At 37.7% G+C, this 24,965-nt stretch overlaps 1 protein-coding gene across 3 annotated transcripts in view; it reads left to right on the top strand.

Moving 5' to 3' along the window:
- The first annotated feature begins 2,457 nt into the window (after nucleotides 1–2,457).
- DKK3 (dickkopf Wnt signaling pathway inhibitor 3) overlaps nucleotides 2,458–24,965 on the top strand; it is a 33,947-nt gene continuing 11,439 nt past the window's right edge. Inside the window, exons 1-6 of one of the 3 annotated variants that reach the window (XM_087718107.1) lie at nucleotides 2,458–2,691; nucleotides 5,822–6,058; nucleotides 12,523–12,660; nucleotides 13,816–13,896; nucleotides 21,562–21,654; nucleotides 23,468–23,612. In XM_087718107.1, coding sequence (XP_087574233.1) covers nucleotides 5,846–6,058; nucleotides 12,523–12,660; nucleotides 13,816–13,896; nucleotides 21,562–21,654; nucleotides 23,468–23,612 — 670 coding nt within the window. In that variant the 5' untranslated portion in view covers nucleotides 2,458–2,691; nucleotides 5,822–5,845. Of the gene's footprint in view, nucleotides 2,692–3,270; nucleotides 3,577–5,060; nucleotides 5,201–5,821; nucleotides 6,059–12,522; nucleotides 12,661–13,815; nucleotides 13,897–21,561; nucleotides 21,655–23,467; nucleotides 23,613–24,965 lie in introns of those variants that run through there. The other 2 variants (XM_087718111.1, XM_087718117.1) reach the window with 2 other exon arrangements.

The following is a 24,965-nucleotide window of genomic DNA, read 5'->3' as shown; positions in this document are numbered from 1 at the left end:
GAAAAAGTAGAAAACATTATCTGTGAAATCTGAACCAGCTATCAATTTCACGAGCCTTTGTGATTAACAGAGAAGATTATAGACTTAGCCTGAGTGAGGTTGCCAAGTCTGTCTGGAGGCCACGGGAAAATAATTATTCCCCCCCCCCCCCAAGAGAATGTTCAAATTAGTCATCCTTGGAGCAGCAAGCAAATGTGTTTCCTCCTTTAAAAACCAAAGTTCAGTGTTTTGTCTATGATAGATATCCTTCTGCCATTGGAAGAACGGAGGCGAGAATGTGAAGGTGTTTTAGGTCCATGCAGATATCGAAGCTTGTACATGTGCCATCAGATAACACATTTGTTTCCATTTTTCTCTAATGCCAATGATAAATTAAAACTGACTGATTTTTATGATGTACACTATGACTATTGATAACGAGGCATTATTTATGTTATTCCACCTCTCCTTGGCACTGGACATTGCAAGTGCATATCCATAGTTTATCCCACAGAATGAGAAGAGGATGAGAGTCAGTTTGGTCTAGAGATTAAGGCACCTGGTGAAAAACTGAGAGACTGTGAGTTTTATTCCTGTCGTAGTCCTGCGAGTCCCTTGGACTGCTAGGTGATCAAACCAGTCAATCTTAGAGATCAACCCTGACTGCTCTTTAGAAGGCCAGATCCTGAAAATGAAACTCGAATACTTTGGCCACCTAATTAGATACTGGAGAAGACTCGAATGCTGGGAATGATTGAGGGCAAAGGAAGAAGACAGAGAATGAGGTGGCTGGATGGAGTCACCGAAACAGTAGGCATGAGCTTAAATGGATTCCAGAGGATGATAGAGGATAGGAAGGCCTGGAGGAACGTTGTCCATGGGGTCGCGATGGATCAGACACGACTTCGCAACTAACAAGAAGACCTGAAAACCAGCTTGGTGATCTTGGGTCATTCTCTCTTTCAGCCCAATCCACCTCACAGGGTTGTTGTTGCAGGGAAAATAGGAGGAGGAAGGAGTATTGGTATGTTTGCCATCTTGAGTTGTTTATAAATATAATAAAAATGGGATATAAATAAACAAAGATAATTAAGGATGAGAGAATAATCTGTAGATCAAAATGCACTTGTGCTATGCAAAAAACTTGTGCTTATCAAAATGTATGACAGACATTCTTAACAGTAAAAATCAGTGTGAGTGTTACAGTTGGAATTTTGTCTATAAAATTTTTGGATGCATAAAATGATTGCTTCTATATTTTGAATAGTTCAAATGCAGCTATCATCAAATTTCTTCCATATCTAAAAAAAAATTCGACATGAAAAGAGTCACAATTTCCAATGTCCATACTCTAACTGCCAGGTTTCCATGGTTTGGCAGCCAGATAATTATTCCAAAAGAAGTTTAACATTTCTTCACAATACATAAGCGGCTCACAATTCTGAATTTAGGCCTACCAGAGACGGAAAAAGTGAACAAAAATCTCCTTTGGGAATTTCAGCTGATTTTGCAACTGGCTAGAGTGATGAAAAGCATGGAAATTAATTCTTTGGGGTCACTTGGAAGATACAGATTACAGTGCGAAATGTTCATAGTCTTACACATTAATGCTCAAAGAAAATGAACAAGATCAGTGTGAGCTCTTTAACTCAACAATCATATTTAACAGATAAAACAAAGACTTTGTGAGAAAACTCCTATGACTGGACTGTAATAGTGAATAATGCATTTTTTTTCAAAACGTACCAATTCTTTAATTCAGTTTGTTTCCAATTTAATAAAGTCCGAAGTATTTGAAAGCATAACTGAGCCCCATAACAGAAGAGGTGAAAACTTTCTCTAAGGAAAAAAAGCCATTAAGTAAGGCATGTGTGTGTGTAAACAAAAATGCTAGTGTATTTTCAATAAGCTTCAGCGTGCCTCGCTTTGCAAAGGAAACTCTGCCTTTAAGTATAGAACAGATCAAATGTTACTTTAAGTCCACATTCCTTTGAGAAAGCAGGACGACGCTTGTTCCAGACCCGGATCGTATTCCAGCTCCTCTTGAGAAAGAAGCCTTCTTTCAACCGAACTTCTCCAAAAGTAAACCTCATTTAAAATCTATGTTGTGGTTGGGTTATTTTCGAAAAAAACCGAGTCCCCTCACGCCCCTCCCCGTCTTCTAAAGCAATCCCATTTTATACCACGGAAAGGGAAATTAGTTTTATTGTGTGTGTACAATCTCGCAAGTCCTCCCAGCCGACCTATCGCTTGGGTCGCATCGCTGCAGACCTCCAATTACCTGACCTCCAGGTCAGCAAATTAAAAGGCGGTGCGAAGTGGGGAAAAGTGGTTGCGGAGGGACGGGCTGCTAATTGCCTCTTCCCCCCCCCCCTCCAATCCCACTCTCCCGGGGCTTGGTAGGTCTTTACCCCGGGCGGCCGATAGCCGCGAACACGCGCGGGGGAACTGCTGCTACAGCTTTTTTTCAGCCTTGGTTCAGCTTCCCCGAAGGCTCTTTCCTCGTCTCCCCCCCTCCCGTGGGCGGGTGGCCCAGCCAGTCGGCGAAGAGAGGAGGAGGTGCGGAGGTGCCAACGCATCCCTCGCTCAGGCGCACCAGGGAGACCGGCTGCAGACCAGCGAGGCAGGCCCTGGAGGTGCTTAGCGCGCGGTTTCCAGATCCAGGAGCTGATCGGAGGGCAAAAAGCCCGCTTTTCTTCTAGGCTTTCTCTGGTGAGTAGGCACACTGGGCTGTGGGAGGCAGTGGGCTGGGGTTGGGCGATGGAAAGATGCTATTTATTTACGCGTTTATCACGTGTATAAGCGATCGACCCCTGGCGCTCTGCGGACGCGTCCCCTCCGAGTCAGCAGCGATTCCTGAGAGGAGTGGAAGGACGGGGTCCCGACTCTCCATCAGGGCTGGGACTGTGGGGTGGGGGAGGCTTCTCCGAGGCTCGGATGGAGCGTGTCCAGATTAGTCTGCTCTTGCAGCCTTCTCGCCTTCCTCGGGAATCGGCGGCTCGGTTCTTTGCGCGGCTGAAGCTGCTCGGGTGGTTCCGCGCTTTGGAAGAGCCGGGAGCCTTCGGGCGAGGGCGCGCGCTTTGCAAGATGCCTCTTTGCAAGATGTCTATGGAGGTTCTCAGCCATCCGGATCACGGGAGTCTCAAAGTGCTTTATTTTAAAGAGGCGACTGGATTTGGGGGTTTTCTCCCTCCTCCTTTGGGGAAGACGTTTCGCTCTTCATGCAAAAAAATCCTTCAGTTCTGCCTGGATGGTGGGGATGGGGGAGAGGGATGGAAGTATTTTGATCAGGTCCCTGTGAAGGAGTACAGGTAGCCCTCGACTTTCGGCCCCAACTGAGCCCAGAATTTATGCTGCTAAGTGAGAAATTTGCTTAAGTCAGTTGTGCCCCGTTTTATGATTTTTCTTGCCGGTGACTCAATCACTGCAGTTGTTAAACTAGTAACAAGGTTGTTAAGGGGATTTGGTTTCCCCATTGACTTTGCTTGTCAGAAGGTCGCAAAAGGGGATCACGTGACACTGCAACCGTCATAAATATGAACCGGTTATCAAGTATTTGTATGTAAATCAAGTGACTGTGGGGAGGCTGCAAAGGTGGTAAGTGTGAAAAATAGTCATAAGGCACTTTTTTCAGTGCCGTCGTAACTTTGAATGGTGACTAAATAACTGTTGTGTCCAGTACCTGTATAAATCCTTACATTTCTCCCCCCCCCCCCATCCCACCGCATCCAATCAGAAATGAAGAAACTTTTTGGATGAGAAGAAAAATGTCTTCCTAAAAAGAAAAAGAAAAACGAAATCCAGTTGCCTTTTGAAAAAAACACCTTTGAGACCTTTTTATAAGAGTGGCCGGTCCATTAATTTTCTGCCTGCTTAGGAGGTGTGTTTTAATGGTGAAAGAGGCTATTGCAACCTCAGTGCAACTGGGGCAAAGAGTCGTTCCCTGAACTTTGACCCTTTTCTCCTTACATTTTCTAAGACTATTCTTTCTTTTAATGATTTTATTGGTGTAGTAATGAAGTGCTGACCCTAGAATTTTAGTCCCATCATATGCCTGAAATCCAGGTGATGATTCTGGTCAGTTATTCTCTCTTAGCCCAATTCACTTCGCAGGGTTGTTGTTATGGGGAAATTAGGAGGCAGGAGGAATAGGTATAATCATCACCTTGAATTGCTAATAAAGTAATTAGGTAAAGGTAAAGATTCCCCTCACATAAGCATGCTAGTCATTCCTGACTCTAGGGAGTGGTGCTCATCTGTTTCAAAGCCAAAGAGCCAGGGCTGTCTGAAGACATCTCTGCTCATGTGGCCAGCATGACTAAACACCGAAGGCTCACTTAGCTCTGTTACCTTCTCACCAAAGGTGGTCCCTATTTTTCTACTTGCATTTTTACATGCTTTCGAACTGCTAGGGTGGCAGAAACTGGGACAAGTAATGGGATCTTACTCGGTTACGCGGCGCTACGGTTTCGAACCTCCAAACGTCCGAACATGGATCCAAAAACAGATACATTTGGAATAATTTGTAATTGCCCTGGTTGCAGAGATCACAGGCAATTATACATGCTGTTATTTCATTGGAGATGGAAATTTAAGAATATCCATGTATAAGAAAATCTACAGTACCTAAGAAATTAGCTTTTAGGATAGGGCAGTATCTCTGCCCTTTCTATCTTCATTTAGCAACTAAGATGCTAAACAAAATGTAAGAAGGCAGTAAAAGTGTAGAGGAACACTTCTAAGCATTTATAATTAAAAAAGAATGTTTGGTACATCTTAAATACTTAAATACAGTTCAGTTGTCCTTTATATTTGTGGATCAGAGTGATATTCAACCCTGTAGCCTTTGCCATGGTAGCTACGCATTTCCTCAAAGAGCGAGTTTGTTCTTATGTAGCCAGAATCCAATTCAATCAAAGATGGTTAGGCTTTATCTCAAGGAGGTACTTCATATTGTAGAGATGATGTAGTTCTCCTTAACAAGGAACTTCACATCATTTCCACTTCAAAATCCCTCTGGCAATCCTTGTACGTGTAAGTATATGCTGAAACATCTTCTAGCTAGTCAGAAAGCTTGGAGAAATCAAACAAGATGTTTTGCTGTTAGAAGAAGGATTGCATACAGATAATCCTCATTAGTTTTTCTTCCTGGCCTGTCCACCTTGGTTCCTTTTGGACAGACTCTAGTACACTAGCAAATATAGTGGAGCCTAGCAACTCAGTTAAGCGAAACTGCAAATGTGTTGGGGATCTTGCTTTTTTTTTAGCTTTCCTTTGCTTGCAGACCTGCAAGGCAAGGACTGATCATAAAATTACTTTTTCATCACTGTTGAAACTCCATCATTAAATGAGCCAATCACTAAACAAGGACTACCTGCAGATGTTGCTTCATGCAACAATTTTAAAACTTGCAAAAGGATGGTATTATAATATGGCTTGGTTTGCAGAAATCACCCAAATAATCGAGAGAGGCAAGAGCCTATAGGCAATTATCCTCCAAAAGAACTTAGTGCTGAATGGCAGGCCCAGTGGTAGACATTATAGGTATCCAGGTGTGAGAAAAGAGAGATGGGAAAGGGAAAAGAGATTTGACTACTTTGTTGGAGCTGGAATTCTAAAAAGAAAATGTCAATCTTGCAGCATTTTTGAAGGTTACTGTTAATGTAGTGGGTAGAAGTTCCAGCTTTTTGAAGAAAAAGCTAGATTAGTATTCTTAGAACTTGAATGAGTCATCTTCTTGGCTTTCCGTTCTGATATCATCTAATATCAGCAATGAGGATTTGGAAGTTCTCTTAAGACATGTTCTCACTGGGAGGCTTTTGTTTCTGGTCTTTGCCTGCAGAGAATCATTGCAGCAGCCCTGAGGATGTTTCTGCTTGGCTCGACAAGGCTGCTGTTCTTGCCGGCTCTTCTGGGCATGGTCTTTTCAGCTCCTGCTTCAGAGAGTAAGGAAAAAGAGCAACCCCAGGAGATAGTTCTAAGCTTTCCAAAGGATGAAACTAGCCTGAATGAAATGCTCCAGGAAGTCGAGGAGTTGATGGAGGACACTCATTACAAGCTGACCAATGCGGTCAAAGAGGTAAGACTTTTGTCCCGAGAGTTGGGGAAATAATTGAATGTTTGAAGCTGATAGGGAATCTTACTACAATATGCTTTTTAAGCTCAGGGCAGGAGTGGGATTTAGCCGGTTCATACTGGTTCGGGTGAACTGGTGCTATACTGACCTATATTCCCTTTCTTTGAAGCCCAGCTGATAGGAGCGGCAGAGCGGGTTGCTGCGAAGCATGCGCTCAGCGAACTGGTTGTTACACTGGTTGAATCCCACCATTGGCTTGGGGATTGGGGATTTAGATTAACAGCAACACGATTAAAATATAACATGCCAATGCTCCTGAAATGATTACCATTTTAATTGAATACTTTAAGAAAAGGTATGTGTCTGTCTGTGTAATGAGAATAATGAGGCGCAATAAAATAGTAGAAAATCTACCTGCTCAGCCTAGAATGGTTGTGTAGGTTAATTGGAGTGACTTGCCTAGACAATGGGCAACAGAGGCAGTGAAACATTAAGGGTGTGAATATTTTGTTTAAGTATCACCAATATCAACAACTATTTTTATTCTGCTAATATTTATATAGTTTTAGACCTTCAGCGGTTAATTCATACTACAGGGCATGCTTTATAGTCAGTGTGTATTTTTGAAGGGCTGAAATGGAACAGCATTTTCTAATCTGATCTTTGTTAAAAGACTTAATAAGTGTCAAAGGCAAAGAGGAGAATGAGGCAGAATAAAAAGAGTATCTGTAACTCTAAAATGTACCGTAAAAGAATTTATTCATCATATCTATGTAGAAATTTAATTGCAAATCTCTTACAAAGGAGGCATTAATTTTTGTTCCCCATTCATAGATTAGGCCTGCAATCTTGTCTTATCGGTGCTTTTATTTTAGAGAAAAATACAAAGTAAGAAATATCACTTTCGGATTGTCTTTCATTTTTCGTCCCCTGGAATCACACACATATTTTCAGGCCAATAACATTGATGTGGAGTATAGTTTGAGCTTGTTTTCCATACTGATTAACTGTTTTCATGATGTGAAAAATCGAAACAGAATTTTCAAGCATTTTTATGTGTTGAAAAATGGACTAATTTGGCACATTTTTGTGTGCTGATCTTCTAATGTTAAATCAGTAACTGTGTGAAAAGAAATCCATCTGCTTCATTAAGTAGTACTGGCAGATTTGTTGCTTTACAGGCTAATTAAATATATACACGTGGAATTTTGGAAACTTTTTTGGGTTTTCCCCCCTTTTCTGATATAGGAAAAATGTATTGTCTAACAATCTTGTATTTCGTATTTTTCCCACCTCCAAGATAGCGTTTCACAAATATCCTGAAAGTGCCATTTTGGAAAGAAATGATCTATTTTTTTTTGCCAACTTATAATTGACTATGCGTGGGCAGGACTGAAAGCCATACATCCTGGTTTACAAAGCAGAGTGGTTTGTTCATATAATCTGCATCTAAATAAACTAAACTGACACAATGTGCACATCAAGTTAGTGAGTTTCCAGCCTCATTTGATTTGATTTGGAGCATTATACTCTGCATACTAGTCAAGTTGGGAAAAATAGGCTGCACACCAAACCTTCTTAGAAGAAGTAAATCCTGTTAAATAGACACTTTATACAATAGTGTATTTTCTAGTTGTTGCCTAACTGTCTGTGTCTTTTTAAGTGTTTGCTTTTTTAACAAAAACTTCTGAATCCTAGACCTCTTTATTCATCAGCACTGGAGAGGGGGGAGGGCTTGGCTCATTGTGTCCTTAAGCTGCTCCTCTCAGGTGCTCACGCCAGCTTCTCTTAACCAGCTAAGAAAATTCTATCTGGAGTGAAATGTTTGGGCAACAGCTTGCAAGGCATTTAGTCCAAACAGCAGGGTACCACATCCTCCCACTCTTCTATATTCGAAATTAATTATTGGAGCCTAGCTGCTAAGAAAATGACAGCTGAGGCATAAACAGAAGCAACAGCTGGCTTTAGTGTGGCTTAGAAGTTACTGTTTTATAAAATTCATAGCAACCTACATTACCCACAAGATTCAATTAAACCTTTTATTTTTTGTATTTTTTTGTATTAATTCAACAACTGGCCCACCACTTATTCTTATACAACAATATTTTAAGTAATTAGCCCTAATAATTAAGCCATTTCCTTGGTGGCATAATACACAAATCTCAAAAATATGTTACAGCTGGAGCAAAATAATTTCCCATGATAGAAGTCATGACTCGATTTCCTGGATTTTCTTATTTATTTGAAACTTCTGTATACCACATTTCGTTTAAAAACAAACAGCCCATCCCTTGATGTGGTTTTGAATAAAGTCCAAACAATTCAAATACATTAAAAATAATTGGAAGTATATACTAAAATATTATATTAAACATATAAAAAAAACAAAGACAAAGAGAAAATAATGAAACAATAACTGGACCGAGTAAAAACTTCAATAAGGAAATAAGGCTCTAAATGCAACAAACAAAATGTTATAAAGTTATGATACGTATGGTAGTTACTTATCAAACATGTCTAAATTATATTAAAGTAACCCAAATATCTTTACAACCCCCAAGGCATGTCATAACTTTCGCTCACCCCTAATGTTTGGAAATTGAAAGCTGAAAAATTTGATGCTGGAAAAGAGATGAGGAGCTTGATCAGGAGCAAGGTGACTGAACTCAATTACAGGGACAATGAATGCACCATTGGAAGAACGGATTAGGGATGGATCTTCATGGAGAAGATCTGTCTATACCTGTGATGGCGAACCTATGGCATGTGTGCCAGAGGTGACACGCAGCTCTGTCCCTGATGGTCCACGAGCTGTCGCCCCAGTTCAGCTCCGCCGCCCATGCACCCATGCCTTCCACCAGCCAGCTGGTCTTTGGGTCTCGACACACATGCACAGGGCCGGGGCACATGTACCTGCATGCTTTGGGCACTTGGTCTGGAAAAGGTTAGCCATCACTGGTCGATACGATCTCTAGATGTCAAAAGTCAAAAACAATAGCAGATGGCAGTCCAGTCTCTTCTTGAAAGCTTCCAGTGATGAAGCTCCCACAAGCTGTTCCATTGGTTAATTGTTCTGGAACCTCTTCTATAGAAGAGGTTAGAACTGGCAGGAACCCACCGCAGGTTCCCACTGTCAGAAAGTTCCTCCTTATTTCCAGATTGAATCTCTCCCTTGTTCAGTTTCCATCCATCATTCCTTGTCTGGCCTTCAGGTGCATTGGAAAATAGCTTGATCCATTCCTCTCTGTGGCAGCCCCTCAAATATTGGAACACTGCTAGTTGGACTAGAAGACCTCCAAGGTCCCTTCCAACTCTGTTATTCTGTCATTTATTTCTCTAGAAATCAGCTAGAGGGAATCTTGCTTGCCTTGGATATGTCAATCCCTACTAACATATGTACTATTTATGATACTTGGGTAGGAAAAGCATTCTTTTCTGTTTGGTTTATGAGTGTCATGATGCATACTTCCCTCCTGTTCCCTGATTTGTTTGTTCATTCTTCATTGTGAATGATCTATCTGCCAATTACCTTCACTGTTTATGTCTGGGCTTCTAAAAAAGAAGTATTTGTGCTGATGATCCTGAATCTGAAAGTAGATTTGTCTCTTATCCATTTTCTTGTTCCCTGTCCTCCCCTTGGCCACACCTTGGGGAAAAATACTTCCATGATTTTGAAAAGCATCATGTTTTTAGGGAATGGAGACAAGACAAAACAAGGTCCTGCTGTGTAAAATCAACCAGTTTTTTTTACAAAAGAATAATTTGTTCATGGATTTATTCTCTCTCTCCTCTCTCCCCTCACATACTCATTTATTCTGACCAAAAAGGCTGATAAGTCTGTCTTCAGTATTCTTGATATTCTGGTATAGCCCAGCTTTTGTTTACAGAGCTGAAAGTGATTCAGCTGTTTCAAATTTGCTTCCCTGACAGACTGGAAAAAATGTACTTGTGCTTTCCTTTGTTCTGAGACCTAGTACTTTGTACTTTCACAGTTAACTCTCCTACCTAATTTTCCATTTTCCAAGAATATGTTGTGCTTGAGACTGCAGTTAGCCTCTGGGTCTAATGTCAAGGCTTGGATTTGGTGGGCAGCGAGTGCTGTTGACTAAGTTTCTTCTCACTTGTAAATGGAAACAGTGGCTTCATCTGGGATGAAGCAAAAACAGCTTCCTATCAGAAGACCTGTCTAGGCACGATGGTGCCAGCACTTCATTTGAGAGATTAAACATAGCCTGTTTATAAACATTCTTGTGTTTCTCTGGGACACAGCCAGTCTTGGTGTCATTCTGCTTCTGATTTCTGTCCCCAGCACGTTGCGCTACTCAGACAAATGTCACTGGAATCAATGTACTTCCTTTCCATTGATGTGCTGAGAATTTTTAATTGCTGCGGAAAGCTAGGATTGCATTGATCTTCTCCCACCTTCCATTCTGTCTTATGATAAGCAGCAACAGGATATAATAAAGAGGATCTCATTGTATTGATACAGACACTTTCACTAAACATTGGAACATAATGGTTTTATTTTAACTTCTGGAAATTATACTTCTAATTAATTATTATGCTGGTCCTGTTCACATGAACTGGGCTTACAGTTTTGTGTCAGTGCATAATCTCATGTTTTGATTCTTATAGACCAAGCAATGTTCAAGTATTGTAGCTGAATCAATGGTGCAAGTCAAGTTTTTTATTTTGCTGGCAGTTTTCAGCCTTGGGCTTAGTTTTTGTTTGACTTTACTGTAAAAGGAAAGTGAAAACTGACTGCCTAACAGCCTTAAAATGATTTGCCCATTGCTTGTCATAAGACTGTGTTGTGGGATAAGCCCAACATTGGAAATTAACACTGCAGTTTGGGAAAGACGAGACAGTAACTTATAGAGCTTGACCAGTATTTGGCAACATGATCTATGCTACCAATAAGATCAACTGGCCTGGAGTGTGTATTCAGATTGATCCCCAAGTTTATGACAATCTTGTTTTCCCTTCCTAAGAATTCTATTCCTCTGTGATTGGTTAAATTGTACATCTTTAATTGTGAGTGTAGTGAGAATTAAAAATTGTGGTAATTTATTTATTTGCAAAATTTCAAAATGACTCCTGCCAGATAGGTTAGTTCAAAACATTTTTTCCCAATCTCTTGAAAGGAGATATGAGGAGATAGGATGTGCCAGTTCTCCTTACAGGAGATGGTCATGGACATACCTAGAAGCCAAGCCATGAAGGGCTTTATAGATGAGTGCTTGGTAATAGATTAAAGATGGATAGTAAGCTCCTTAGTTTACCAATCTGGCTGTGTCCCTGACTCAGATAACTCAAAATAAGCAGATTCCCCCCCCCCCCCCGATGAAGAACACTTACATCTGAATATCTTTAAGCAGCACCTTTTTCTTGATTGGCTGGTTGTATATTTGCTAAAGGCAAACACAATATGTGCATTTGCTCTTTTGGGTTAGGACAAGGTGTGGAGTATTTCATCCTAGAGATCAAATAAAGAATTATTGCCAGCTGTTCCTTTTCAAAGATTGAATAAGGTAACAGTGAAGACAAGAGGATAGGTGTGATTGTAAAAGCCTTTGCAATCATTTGTCGAAGAAACATATTCTAGACCGGGGTGTCAAGGTCACGGGACGGATGCTTCACACGCTGGCCATGCCTACCCCATTTTAGTGAAGGGGAAAAAGTCGTGATATGTCACGTGATGATGCGATGACATGAGTTTGACACCCCTGTTCTAGACTGTTTTTTAATATTTTTTTCTTTGCTGTCTTCCACGAATGAACATTTTATTTAACTCCATGTCGAATGTTCTTTTCTCCTGTGATGAAAAGTATAAATTGCAGTATTTTTAGTTTTATCATTATCATTATCGAAGTAATAATGTAAATCTGTATTTCATATTTTTGAGTTTACAGCAAATATCTACATGAAATAATGTTTTTGTTTATAATCTAGCCACATATTAATTTCTGGAATAAAGACTGGAGAGCAACTTTTGATTATATCTATTCATATTCATAAGGATAACATAATTTTACTAAATTGGCAATATAGCATCAGGAAATTGAAGTTTAATCAGGTAATTACCATGGATGTAGCATAGACACTCAGAGTAGTGGAGGAAGAATTGTAATATCCAAAGAAAATAATTAGGAATAGAATCATAAAAGAAAATGGTTTCTGGTTTGAAATTTGCTATTGCTGCCAACTTATTCTTCCTTTCCAAAAATATCACCTTTTACCTTCAAAAGGATTTTCCATATCCTCGGCCACCAAAATTGCATAACAAACCTGCATTGAAAAATAAATATTCTGCAGTTTCAGACAAGACAGACAATACCACAAATAGTAAAGTTTTGAATGAACTTTGTCCATGTGTATATTGCTCTATAAATTTAATAACTGCATGAATAATGAAATCAGTCACTTGTTCTAAGCTGAGGATCTGGAAATAATCATAATCTTTCTAGATGGAAGCAGAGGAAGAAGGCTCTAAGAAGATAATGGGAATTGAATTTCAGAAGCTTCCTGCCAATTACCATAATAAATCCTACACAGATACAAAAGTTGGAAATAAAACAATACATAGACATCAAGAAATTGATAAGGTGAATGTTTTCATTTTATGCATTTTTATATGCGTATATTTCCTGTAGTCCACAGATTTTCTTTAACTTAGTGTTACTTATTAGATGCACTGGTAGCATAAAATTCACAATGTACTCAATTGTAGCTTTTTAAATATAAATTTGGTTTAAGAAGTTGCAGAGTTTGAAGTCTTATTTTATCCTTTACTATGAAGCACCTTTTGGCCTTCAAATTTAAACTATTGCATAACCCTAATCAAATTTTGTGGCTTGGCCCTCTAGTTTCTATTGAGATCTCTAGAAACTATTTTAAAATAATTGTGGACCACATTTTTTAACTGACTGCATACTTCTTACTTGCTGCCATGGTTCCAAAGGCTGTAGGAGAAATGTTTAATAACTGTGGTGGGGATATTGGGGGCATTTTGACAAATTATAAGGGTAAAATAAAATGTTTTTCCTCAGAGGATTAATGTACTGATTCCGGCTTATTATTTTTTTTAAAAAAAGTATAAAGTTGCACAGCTAAACCTTGGCCATTTTCCTCTAGAAATATAGATTAAAGATATTGCATAGATTCTGCAAACTGCTCTAAAAAAGCTTCTCCAATTGAATCAGGCCACCACTTTTAAGGGTTGACCAGCAGGCACTATTAACCCATTTTCAACCATGTTAAACAAGTAAAACAGTCTTGGATTGCCAGAGATCCCTCTCTGCAGTAAAATCATAGAATGGTTTCATGACAGATTCATTCATTCTCTCTCTCCCTCTCTCTCTCTTCTTCCTTCCTTTTTTCCTTCCTTCCTTTTTTCCTTCCTTCCTTTTTTCCTTCCTTCCTTCCTTCCTTCCTTCCTTCCTTCCTTCCTTCCTTCCTTCCTTTTCTTTCCAAATAGTAGTTATGTCTGTAGCTTCATTAACATGTATCCTTCAGATTTATATATATATATATATATAATATTGTATCTAAGTAAACTGGATGGGGTTCTGTGAGATATAAAGGTCAAATCCCACCCCATCCCTCAAAGCCAAATTCCACCAGTTTCATGTCACAATTCAAAACTGCTTGTTTCACAATAATAATAAAGTGGTATTTCCTTTCTTACAGCTAAAAAACCCAAACATTATTTAAATTGATTAAAATCATTGCTTTACTGTGTACCTGTTCTGCTCTCTTAGGTAACGGATAACAAAACTGGATCTACTAGCTATTCTGAGACTATTATTACATCGATACAAGAAGACAGAAAGAGAAATCATGTAAGTAATTCTTGTTTTGAAAAAACAGGATATCAATAAATGAGTAAAAGTTGTCAAAACCTATATGGCATGACTAAAACATAGGATTGTTTGACAGTCCATTATAATATGCATCTTCCATATTTATGGGCTACTCTGGTGACTGCAATTTGTCACTTGTCATGCATACATGCCAGCCATAATGGCATGTGTTTTAAAGTAATTATCACTAAATTCTCTAAATTATTGGGATGTTTGGTGTTTTGCAGACTGAAAATACTTGGAGGGAAGATTGCAATGTAATTAATATTTATTTTAGCTTGTGGCTTTGATATGTAATTTCCGATTGTAAGGGTAAGAAATCCTAGTGCAAACATTAGTATTGCTTAAATCAATATGAAATTATATTAATGTAATAATTTAATACAACACACAAACTTGATCAGAAATTCCATTTTTACTCCTTGTTTCTGATTACAAAATAACCAGTAAGCTTTTCTTTGTGTTCCCTGATAAGCAGAGAAACGTTGTAGAAAAACCACACATCTTTAAATCTGTAACTTGTGTAGCTTTCATTGACAGGTTTTTATATAGATTTAATCGTGCTGTTTTTTATTTGGAATTCCTTTGAATTTATTCGCTTTCAGTGTCAATTAGAACAATTGTTTAGACAACTATCTTTGAGTTTCACAAACCTGTGTTGTATCTTATGTTTCTGCATATGCTGATAAAATTGGTGAATTTGACATCTGCTCCCTGTTTATCATTTTCAAAAATAGACTTTATAGGGCCTATTAAAAATGAACTATTTCATTTCATGTGAGAAGATCAGTCACCAGAAAAGTTATTAGAATTAGTTTTCATGAAATAACTTGAGTGACTTTCTCCAAGAAGCTAAATTATATGTACCATAGGCTTTAATTTACTTGAGAGGTGCTATTTTTTTCTGAAAATAATTTAAAATAGGAAAATTGTACTAAATTTTATGAGAATTATTTTTTCAGTCTAATCTGCCTTTCTTGGGGAGATTCATCTTTAACTCAAGCCCATCTTTCTTTCAAATAAATGGGTAAATATCCACCAATAAATCATTAGTGTACATTAGTGGTATATTGAATTATTGCCTTATTTATAGTATTAAAACTGATGTGAAAAAGCATTAAGTTTCCATGCAATTATTGCTTACTGTTTACCTCAAATCTGAATTCAAATCTGCAGGTATAAACAATTTTGAAAACTGCAGCTGCTGTAGTCCAGCAAAATTAGAGCTATCACACTAAAATGTTTTATCACTTACTGCTTTCACTTTAACAAAAGGCCAAGCCTGCTGTAATATACTCTCAAAGTAGTTAACAGGTCAGTGCTGAAATAGAAGCAATAGAAACTAAAACCAGCAAATTACAACCATACATTCATGGTATTTTTTTTTGAAAGATGCATATTTGATTTAATGTAATTAAGATGGATGGAGAAGAAATAAAAAAACCAGAATTCTTGCCATGGAAGAAATTATTACAGCTGCTTGTACCATCCTTTGACTGTCACTAGAGGAGAAAATATGTAGCTCATGATTGAACAGTGAAGTCCATAATGCTGTCTAAGCTTAGCTGTTTTATTTGCAGATGCTTCATTTCTCAAACATCTTCAGTGCTTAGAAGAAAGTGGTGTTGACTCTCTGACTATGTACAGTAGTTTGTCTTTGACAGTTTTGTGGGGGTGTTGTTTTCTCCTTGGTAGTTCCTTGGTTAGGTTGTTGTTTACTGCTTGATTGTGTATCTCAGTTGGTAATTCCTTCATTAGGGTATTGTTTATGGTTTGATTGTTTGTCTGTTGTTAATCCCTCCTTATTGGATACTGATTGATGGAAAGAGGATGTTCAGGTCTTTTTGTTCTCTTTTTAGCTTTTTTTATTGTCTCTTTTGAATGATGCATCTCAGTGCTAAGCTTCCTTTCCTTAACATTTGGGGGGGGGGGTTGAGGGTTAACTTGATCTAAGATGCTCACAGTTTTCCAGTTGAACTAAGGTTAAATCCGTCCATATGTTGTGAAAGTAAAGAGATTTCATCCTGTCTTTTGACTGCTAGTTAGTATTTAAACTACTGTAAGCAAACAAAGAGCAAATCCCACTCTCTTTTAGCGTTGAAGATGTTACCATGTTTGCAAGAAAACAACCAAATTCAGATAATACCAAAGAATCCATCAGCCTCTGATTACTGTAAATCCAGTAATGAAATAAAGGGATTCTGATACCATCGTATTGTAAGCCACAGTGATATCACATTGTTACTTCCGTTGTGGAAGTGGCCCAGTTATATCATTTGTTTTTAATGTGTGACAGCAGTTTACAAGTTATGTCATTTCTTCGATGACTTCATGATACACATGTCATCCTTTCCTGCCTGTTTGCTTTCATTACCAAACTCGAATTTACTTTCTAAAGTACTTTCAATATGACAAAGGTATCCACTAAAAGGGTGAAATAACATTCTACTTTGTTTCTCTGTGGTTTTTTTTACCATACAGTTACAAGTAGTCTGTTCTGTTTTACATTTTTATATAAACATAATCCCTATTTCATGAATTAGGCTTAATTCTTAGTTATGTTTAGAATCATCTTTGCCTGCCCCTCTTGTATGTCAGTTAATCTTTTTTATATGATTTCATTTTGCACTGTTACTTATTTTTGTCCTCATATTTTCCAAATTACATAGGAAGATCTTAGAGGGAAATTTGAAAGGAGTATTATGCTGACTGAATGCAGTCTGCTAGATTACACCCTGTTCTTCTCTAAAAGAAAAGTTTATATTATGGATGTTATGGATGGTGATTAATTAAAATACAAAGCTTTGGATTATACTCAAGTGATTTCCAAACATTGTTGAATCAAAATCTCAGTAACTTTTTTCAACATTTATTACTTATTTTTCCCACTAAAAATACTGAGAAAGTGTTTGCTCTTGTTTGTATTTTCTCTCTCTTCTAATAATGGTTTCATTCCCCATTTTATGATATGAAAAGAAATTAATAATATGGCTATTACTAATAATAAAGTACTTTTTTACATATCTGCCCTGCCTCTTTTGTAAAGATGGATCTTAATTTTCCTTTAGCAATTTTCAATAAAAGCAAAAACTATTTCTCAATGTAATTTCCTCTATGACACCATACTTCGATTTTTTATTGAGTTCTGGAATGTAGTAATGAGGTTTTACAGAGGAAAACATGTAAATCATAATAACAGGGTTACATGGGTAATGCATGTATAGAAAAAAACTTTAAAATTAAAGGTTTTAGATCAGCTGTTATAAATATGCTGTGGTATTAAATTTGGAGTCACATGGTTTCCATTTTCTGTCCATTGAAGGCTACCTCTGGAGGGTCCCAAATTCTTATTTATTATAGGATTTGCTATTCATTGCCTGCAAATATTGTCATATTTGTCTCATAGAGCAGTTCAATTTACCTGTATCTTCTCTGAGATTAAATGATTCTATTTATGATTCATTTGTGCTCTTTCAATGACTATTCTGTGCATATTGAGCTTCTAAGCAGAAAGAACTGGTATGTTGATTTTGAAAGAAAAATGTTTTGAGTTAGGCTAGACCAGACACTTAAGATTTGACAGTAAATAACTTATCTGCTATGAGGCTCTCTTACAAATCTTCATGTTTGTAAGGAAGGTGTCCTTTCTTCTGACCTAGGAAATAAGTTGGAAACCTTTTTTTTAATGTTTAAGCTATACTGAAGGAAGGGGCAACTTTTTGACTTTGCTAAAACACAGTTTAATGCTTTAGAGAAAGGAAATTAGAACTCTGTTCTTATTGATTTAATGGTAAATCATTTTGTTAACAACTCCACATTTGATTTTATTGTTACTAACTCAGGCAAGCTAATCAGACACAACTTTTTGATGTACCTTTACAGGAAAGATATTTTTTTTATTTATTCCAAGAGGAAATCTCCATACCTGGATTCTGTGACATGCTGCTATTGATATAATCAGCAGAATGAGCAACATGTTTATGCAGCCCAGCAGTTGAACAAAAAAGAAAGTCATAAAATATGGGAATATCCTTCATGATCTATATTTTAGGGCAGTGTTTCCCAAACTTTTGACATATGTGTACCCCTTCTATAATTTTCTTAACGCTGAGTACCCCTCATAAAAAACATATGCTTTAATAAAAATCAAAATATATTTATTTTATTTTTTTGGTACATACGCAAAATAAACGAAAGTTATATTATAAACAACATTTATTTGATTCAATGAGAAGGATGAAATTGTTTATGTTGAGATGACAGATCATCATAATTTGGTTCCCTGGTTGTTAATTTTAATCTGAGATGCGGTTCCACGTCCAATAGTCTCTTCCTTTTTTTTGACTTAATGTCTACAAATGCAGAAAAAGCAACTTCGCATAAATATGAAGTTGGAAAAGGCAAGATGTATTTCAGGACTTTTTCTGTTAAAACCGGATACACATGTACACAGTGGATATTCCCACGTGATCCCCACCAAACTCCGGTGCAACGCGTACCCCCACCAAGCTCTTCCCGTACCCCTGGGGGTACGCGTACCACACTTTGGGAAACACTGTTTTAGGGAATGTAGCATTGCAAGGATTTGAAAAGTCAACTCCATAATTGTAAACAGAAGCTAAAACATTCAGGACAATTATTTTTTTTAAGCCTTCATTTTCATTACTTTTCTTTTCTAAAAAGGATAACTCACAACTGGATGACAATACTAACATAGTTGTATCTCACTTATGGAACTGCATTGAATTGAGCACTGTTTATTGTTTTCTAAAGTGTGACTAGCAGGTTTGCTTTATTCTTCCTTCCTTCCATCCATCCATCCATGATCAAGCGACAATAATTGCACTTATGGTTTGTTCAATTAGTAACATTATATTGCCTCAGCAGGTGGCAACCTCTACTTGAGCTCAGATGAGCTTAGAAGCTAAGTAGGAATCAGCCCTGGTTAGCATTGGGTGAAGGATGCCAAGAATTTTAGTGGGTTAGCCAATCTGGGAAGTTCTAAAAACCTTTTAGAAGAAGGCTGTGGTAAATCTTTTTTGTGGATGTTGTCTTGAGGAGGTAAGTTTGATATTTAGGGTGTCTTTTACATTTGTTTCTTTAGTGAACACATTTGACTTTTATCCATGTATGGAGTTCTTAATACTTTTTGCAACAGGTTCGCGCCAAGACTATTTTTATGCTCATTACATAATTCATAGATTTCTCCATGGGGACTTGATGAAACCCAAACCTCTTTTTAAAAAGATCCTGCAGCTAAAGTACGCTTGATTCTTAAATGAAACACAGCATATTTCCAAATATTCCAGACAGTGCCTAAAAAAATAAATCAGAGAAGGAAAGGCAAGGAAAAACACTTTAAAGTTACTGTGAAGACCTAAAATATTTAGTCTTCAAATGGATCAAGCAGAATGAGTGGAAAACTTAACAGCTAGCAGCAGGAGACTTTTGGTCAAGAAGGAACTGCTGCAAAGAATTAAAACCGCCGTGATTGCTTTTCTCCTGTCTGAAGAGAGATTGCTATTGAGACTGACAGCATGAATGTTGGCCATAGAATTCAGTGCATCGGGAATATAAATCAGACTTTATGGGAGGAGGGTATTTGGAAGTAAGTATTACTTTGTGGCAGCATGGCTAGGAAAGCCACAGATACTCAAACATGCCTAAGTAAGGCTAATAGTAACAGGAGTAAAAGTTTAAAAGGAGAGCCAAAAGTCTGCACAAGGGAGCCACTGTTCAGTTTTTTTGGGGGGTGGGGAGGATGTCAGTTCTGATATCACCACTTTGTCACAGGGATTGCCAAATGGAAACTTATTTGAACAACCTGACTGAGTATGTTCATAGTTAGGATGCAGGAGTTGGTTGGAGGAGCCGCACTCTTTATTTAATAAATCCAAGACACCTTGGGTCTGCCAAATCTATTATTTCCTTTCTTTGTCCTGAGAGTTTGATCATTGGTTCAGTATGTGCAACAATACATCAATAACTTTGAATTAATAACTTTGATTTCTCTATGAAATCTGTCAAATTTAAATATGCAGAACAATTTTAAGGTTTTAAAGAAGAGACTGTATATACACTTGTCTGAAATGGTATAGGGTCTCCTGCTTAAGCAGGGGGTTGGACTAGAGGACCTCCAAGGTCCCTTCCAGCTATATTCTACTCTATAAATTGTTTCACTTGTTTGGTATAATTTGGAAGTTTAATCACTAAATGTGACTTTGTATTCTTCAGTGCTAGAGAAAACTGGTTTTCCTTCAGTACAATGAGTTACGGTGAAATGTATGTCCTATATTTCACAGTAACTCAGTAATTTGCACAGAGTGCAAATTAACTCTGCAGATAATTCTTAACATATGACCAATGTGGAGCCTGGGATTTTGGTCTAAGTTGTTGCAATAATAAGTTGAGACATTTTCTGATTGGACTTGATTCTTTGACCAGTTTTAAGATGGTCATAAAGCAAGCCTTCACAGATTTTATGTAAATCACATGGTTGTTAAATCAATTTCCTGAATGGGCATTTTTGGCATTGCAAATTGTAATTATGTAACCACAGGTCACTGTAAATATGAGTCAGTTGCTTGGCGCCTGAAATGCATTTATGTGACTGCAGTTGAGGCCAGCAGCCATAACTTCGAGGATGGGTTGTAAGTAGCTTTTTAAAGATCTGTCTGTAGATCTAAGAAGAGCCAAGGTGGCGCAGTGGTTAAATGCAGCACTGCAGGCTACTTCAGCTGATTGCAGTTCTGCAGTTCGGCTGTTCAAATCTCACCGGCTCAGGGTTGACTCAGCCTTCAATCCTTCTGAGGTGGGTAAAATGAGGACCCGGATTGTTGTTGGGGGCAATATGATGACTCTGTAAACTGCTTAGAGAGGGCTGAAAGCCCTATGAAGCGGTATATAATATCTAACTGCTATTGCTATTGCTATCTTCGACCAGTTGTTAGGCTACCTGTATTTTTTACTTATTTGATATCTGCTTTGAAAAAAGTATCACGGATTATTAGGCTCCTCTGTGTTGTTGGAATGTTTGATTGTGTATGATTAAATAAATTAGTCCAGTACAGGGTTAGGCAATCAGTCAGGGAGAGCCATAAACACAGACCAGTTTTTCTTGTTTTCATATTGGAAGAAATGTGTGCTTTCTATGTATTTAGTCTGTAATCTGGGGCATGCAATTTGTAGAAAACCCATCAAAGGGATAGTCTGAAGTACTTTTGCAACATTGGGACCAGTTGGGCTGAAGGAACTCTGTATATAAGCTCTATATATAACACTTGTGCAGAAAAAGGAGAGGCATGCTATTAACAGAGTCCCACCTCCTCCCTCCCGTCTCTACTTTCCCCATGTGTCCTTGGCTGTAAGGTGTGATTTTAACATTTTATGACCAATGACCAACTAAGATGTAATTGTAAGCTGCCTAGAGTTACCCTATGGTAAGATGGGCAGCCCATAAATTTTATAAATAAAATAAAAATAAATTCATTTGGGGACATCAGGTTTGTTTTATTACTGTTTTTGTATAACATAATATTGTGACATTGCTATCCTAGATGCTTTGGGAGCAAAAATGGACCTTTGGTTGCATGCAGTTTTACTGAATAACCCTTTTAACTGAAGACTTCTTACTCTTCTTCTCAGGAATGCATTATAGACGAAGACTGTGAAATTGGAAAATACTGTGCATTCTCTGATCTGGAGTACAACTGTCACATTTGCAAACCTCAACATGCAGTGAGCATTTCATCTTTATCCACTTTCTTTTTCTATCTATAAATTGATACGTTAGGGTTGTTAGGGTTAAATTGTTAAAAGATGTTTGTTGCATCATGATGTCTCATCTGAAGGCTCCAAGACCTGATGATTTTATCCGCAAAGCAGATAGTTTCTAAAAAGCATGGAAAACACGGCTTCCTAATACTTGCACTTTATTACCCATTTCTGTAAAATGTAAAATATGTCAAAAAACCCTGCTAGATCAGTGGTTCTCAAATATTTTGGCTACATGCCTCTTTATATTATTAAAAATGATTGGAGACCCCAAAGAGCTTTGGTTTATGTGGATTGAATTTAAAAATAATTTTTCTATTAAAAATAAAAGCTAAGAAGTTTTAAAATATTTTATTTATTTATTTGACTTTGTGGTTTTCATGAAATGGTTTCCCTATACCACAGTTTGAGAACAACTATTCTAGATCAACCACCAAATTTTGATGCCTTCCAGGTGTATATAGTCTTATAAAATAATCAGCAATGGCTATGCTGGCTAGAAGACTTTTATTGTGAAAATCCATACATCTACAGAAGATCCAGATTGGGAAAGCATGCTGTAGGTTTTATTTAACCAGTCTGTTTTAATGTAATTTAATACATTGGGTTCTTGTAAGATAAAGTGAACCTTCTATAGGGCGTATGGAGAAGTATTATTTATTCTGGTTTAAACTGATTGGAGACTTAACTAGTGACATTCAAGAGTCTATAGGAACTTTAATTACTTTCATATACAGATCACAGTCTAATCTTTTTTTTTCCTAACTAGAATCTTTGTATTTTGGTTTCAAAGGAGATTAGGGTTTGAAAAATTCAACAAGTCCTTTTTAAACTTTTCGTTGGCCTAAAATGATTATTACCTTGGAATATGACTCATGAAAATATTGTTAGTCTTATTTAAGAACCGATAGTTCAAATTGCACTGAAATAGTTTGAAAAATATTTTAGAAGATATTTAATGTCAGAGTAGATAGCCTAGGATCTAAAAGGGAAAACTCAATATTTCCTATCAGAAATACAACTCTTTATTCTTGTTTGCTTGAAATTCCTCAAAAAATAACGTGCTTTCCATTTTGCACAGCTATCTCATACTATAGTGAATGTTTAAATCAGTTTAGCAATTAAAATAGCATATTACCTTACTTCATTGGAGTATAATACTTTGGGTATACTTTGGGTATTATACAGACTGTCAGATGACGGCTTGAATATTTTGCCTCTGTTTCACTGCGCTCACATTGTGTCACTGCAAATTTCATCATATTCTGTTCTAAAGCAATAAAATTAGACACTTTTAAAATTTCCAGACTTTTTTGAGATTTGACACGCATTGCTGTTACATTTGTTTGCCTATAAATTTCATTTATTTATTTTTTTTGGGTCAGGAGAAAAAAAAGCAGGTCATGTCATACTAGGCAGTGCTTGAGATACAGAGTTCTGTTTTTCCAAATCTCACCTCACTAGAGCCGAGGTGGCACAGTGGTTAGGGTGCAGTACTGCAGGCCACTTCAGCTGACTGTTATCTGCAGTTCAGCAGTTCTAATCTCACCGGCTCAAGGTTGACTCAGCCTTCCATCCTTCCGAGGTGGGTGAAATGAGGACCCAGACTGTGGGGGCGATATGCTGACTCTGTAAACCGCTTAGAGAGGGCTGAAAGCCCTATGAAGCGGTATATAAGTCTAACTGCTATTGCTACTATAGATCTAAGTATTAGATCAGATCAGAATGCTTCCAATAAGTTGTTCCTGTGAATGTTTTCTTATTTATTTATTTTTAGCACTGTTCTCGGGATATGGAGTGTTGTGGGCAACAGCTCTGTGTATGGGGTGAGTGCATGCAAGCGGTCTCAAAAGGAGAAAATGGAACAATTTGTGAAAATCAACGTGACTGCAATCCGGGTTTGTGCTGTGCATTTACAAAAGGTCAGTCACTTTTATGTTTTTTTAAAAAAATTGTTCTTCTTGTTTCCTCTGGATAATGAACAGAACAAGTTACAATATCTGCATATATGAGTTTGTATTTCTGTTAAGATATTAAATGGTATTAATATTTAAAAACTTTGTATCAAAGAGAAATGGTCTAATGTAACATTCTTCACAAGTAAGCATCTTGTTTCAAAGGAGCATATTTTTATATCTTCTAGGATTTCATTTCAGCAAAGAGCAGGTTCCTTACAGAGAAACTGAGTGAATAAACAAAGAGAACTAGTGGATTTACTTGGGGAGTTCAGTGGGGGAATTTAGTGGGGGGGCATAATAATCAAGTCTTTGTGCTTAACCTGAAAAAGGGACAAGAACAAACAGTATACAACCAGTTGAAAGATTTTTAAGAAGTGAAGATGAATAGACAGAAATTCCATCTTGACTCATATTGCTTATAGCATATTTTGCTACCTGAAAAAAAACCCTCCTGGACAGAGGTGGGTTGCTCCCGGTTTGGCCGAACCGGCAGTGGTGATTCAGCCTGGGTCGCAGAACCGGTAGCGACCCAGACTGCTCACGCCCCTGAACTGGTTTCCTGGTCTCTTCTGTCATTGCTAATATGTTTCTGTGCATGCGCAGAACAAATGACACTCAACTGTGAATGCACGAGTAATGTGTGGTGGGTGCAAAGCGAACCGGTACCAACCGGTAAAGGAACCCACTCCTGCTCCTGGAATATATTTGCATCAAATCATGCTTGTTGCTTTCCTTGAAATAAAAGTCCAAAAATCAGACATATAGTATATTCTTCACTACTGGAAATCAGGAATGGTTTTCAGATCCTTGTAGATGAAATAGGCTCTGAATGTTCAGAGGAAGAAAAAGACAATAGAAAGAGAGGATCATAAATCTCTTTACAGATAGCTATGTCCTAAAAGAAGATAAAGGAAAGAGTTGTGATAGTTGGTGATTTACTATTGTAAGAAATTGTATAGCAACTGGAACCACTGGCTTGTGAAATTGTTGTCTGCCAGAGCAAAAATAAAGGCATAGATAGAATATTTTTGGTTCCACCACAAAATCGCGCAGGACAAAATCGCGCTCGACGAAAGCGTGCATTTGACGTCATCACAGCGCGACGAAAACATCGCGCTGTGATCGAAAAATGTAAAAATAAAGCTAAAACCTTACCCTAACCCCCCCAAACCTAACCCTAAACCTAACCCTAACCCTTAACCTAACCCTAAATCTAACCCTAAACCTAACCGTTAACGTAACGAAAAACCTAACACTAACCCTTAACCTAACGCTAAACCTAACGCTAACGCTCTAAACCTGACCCTAACCCTTAAC

Source organism: Thamnophis sirtalis, unplaced genomic scaffold, assembly GCF_051295495.1.
Source record: "Thamnophis sirtalis isolate CommonGarterSnake01/CBP01778 unplaced genomic scaffold, rThaSir2_p1.2 scaffold_1, whole genome shotgun sequence".
NCBI lineage: Eukaryota > Metazoa > Chordata > Lepidosauria > Squamata > Natricidae > Thamnophis > Thamnophis sirtalis.
Note: the sequence above shows the minus strand (reverse complement) of the source record. Positions and strands in the feature narration are given on the sequence as shown.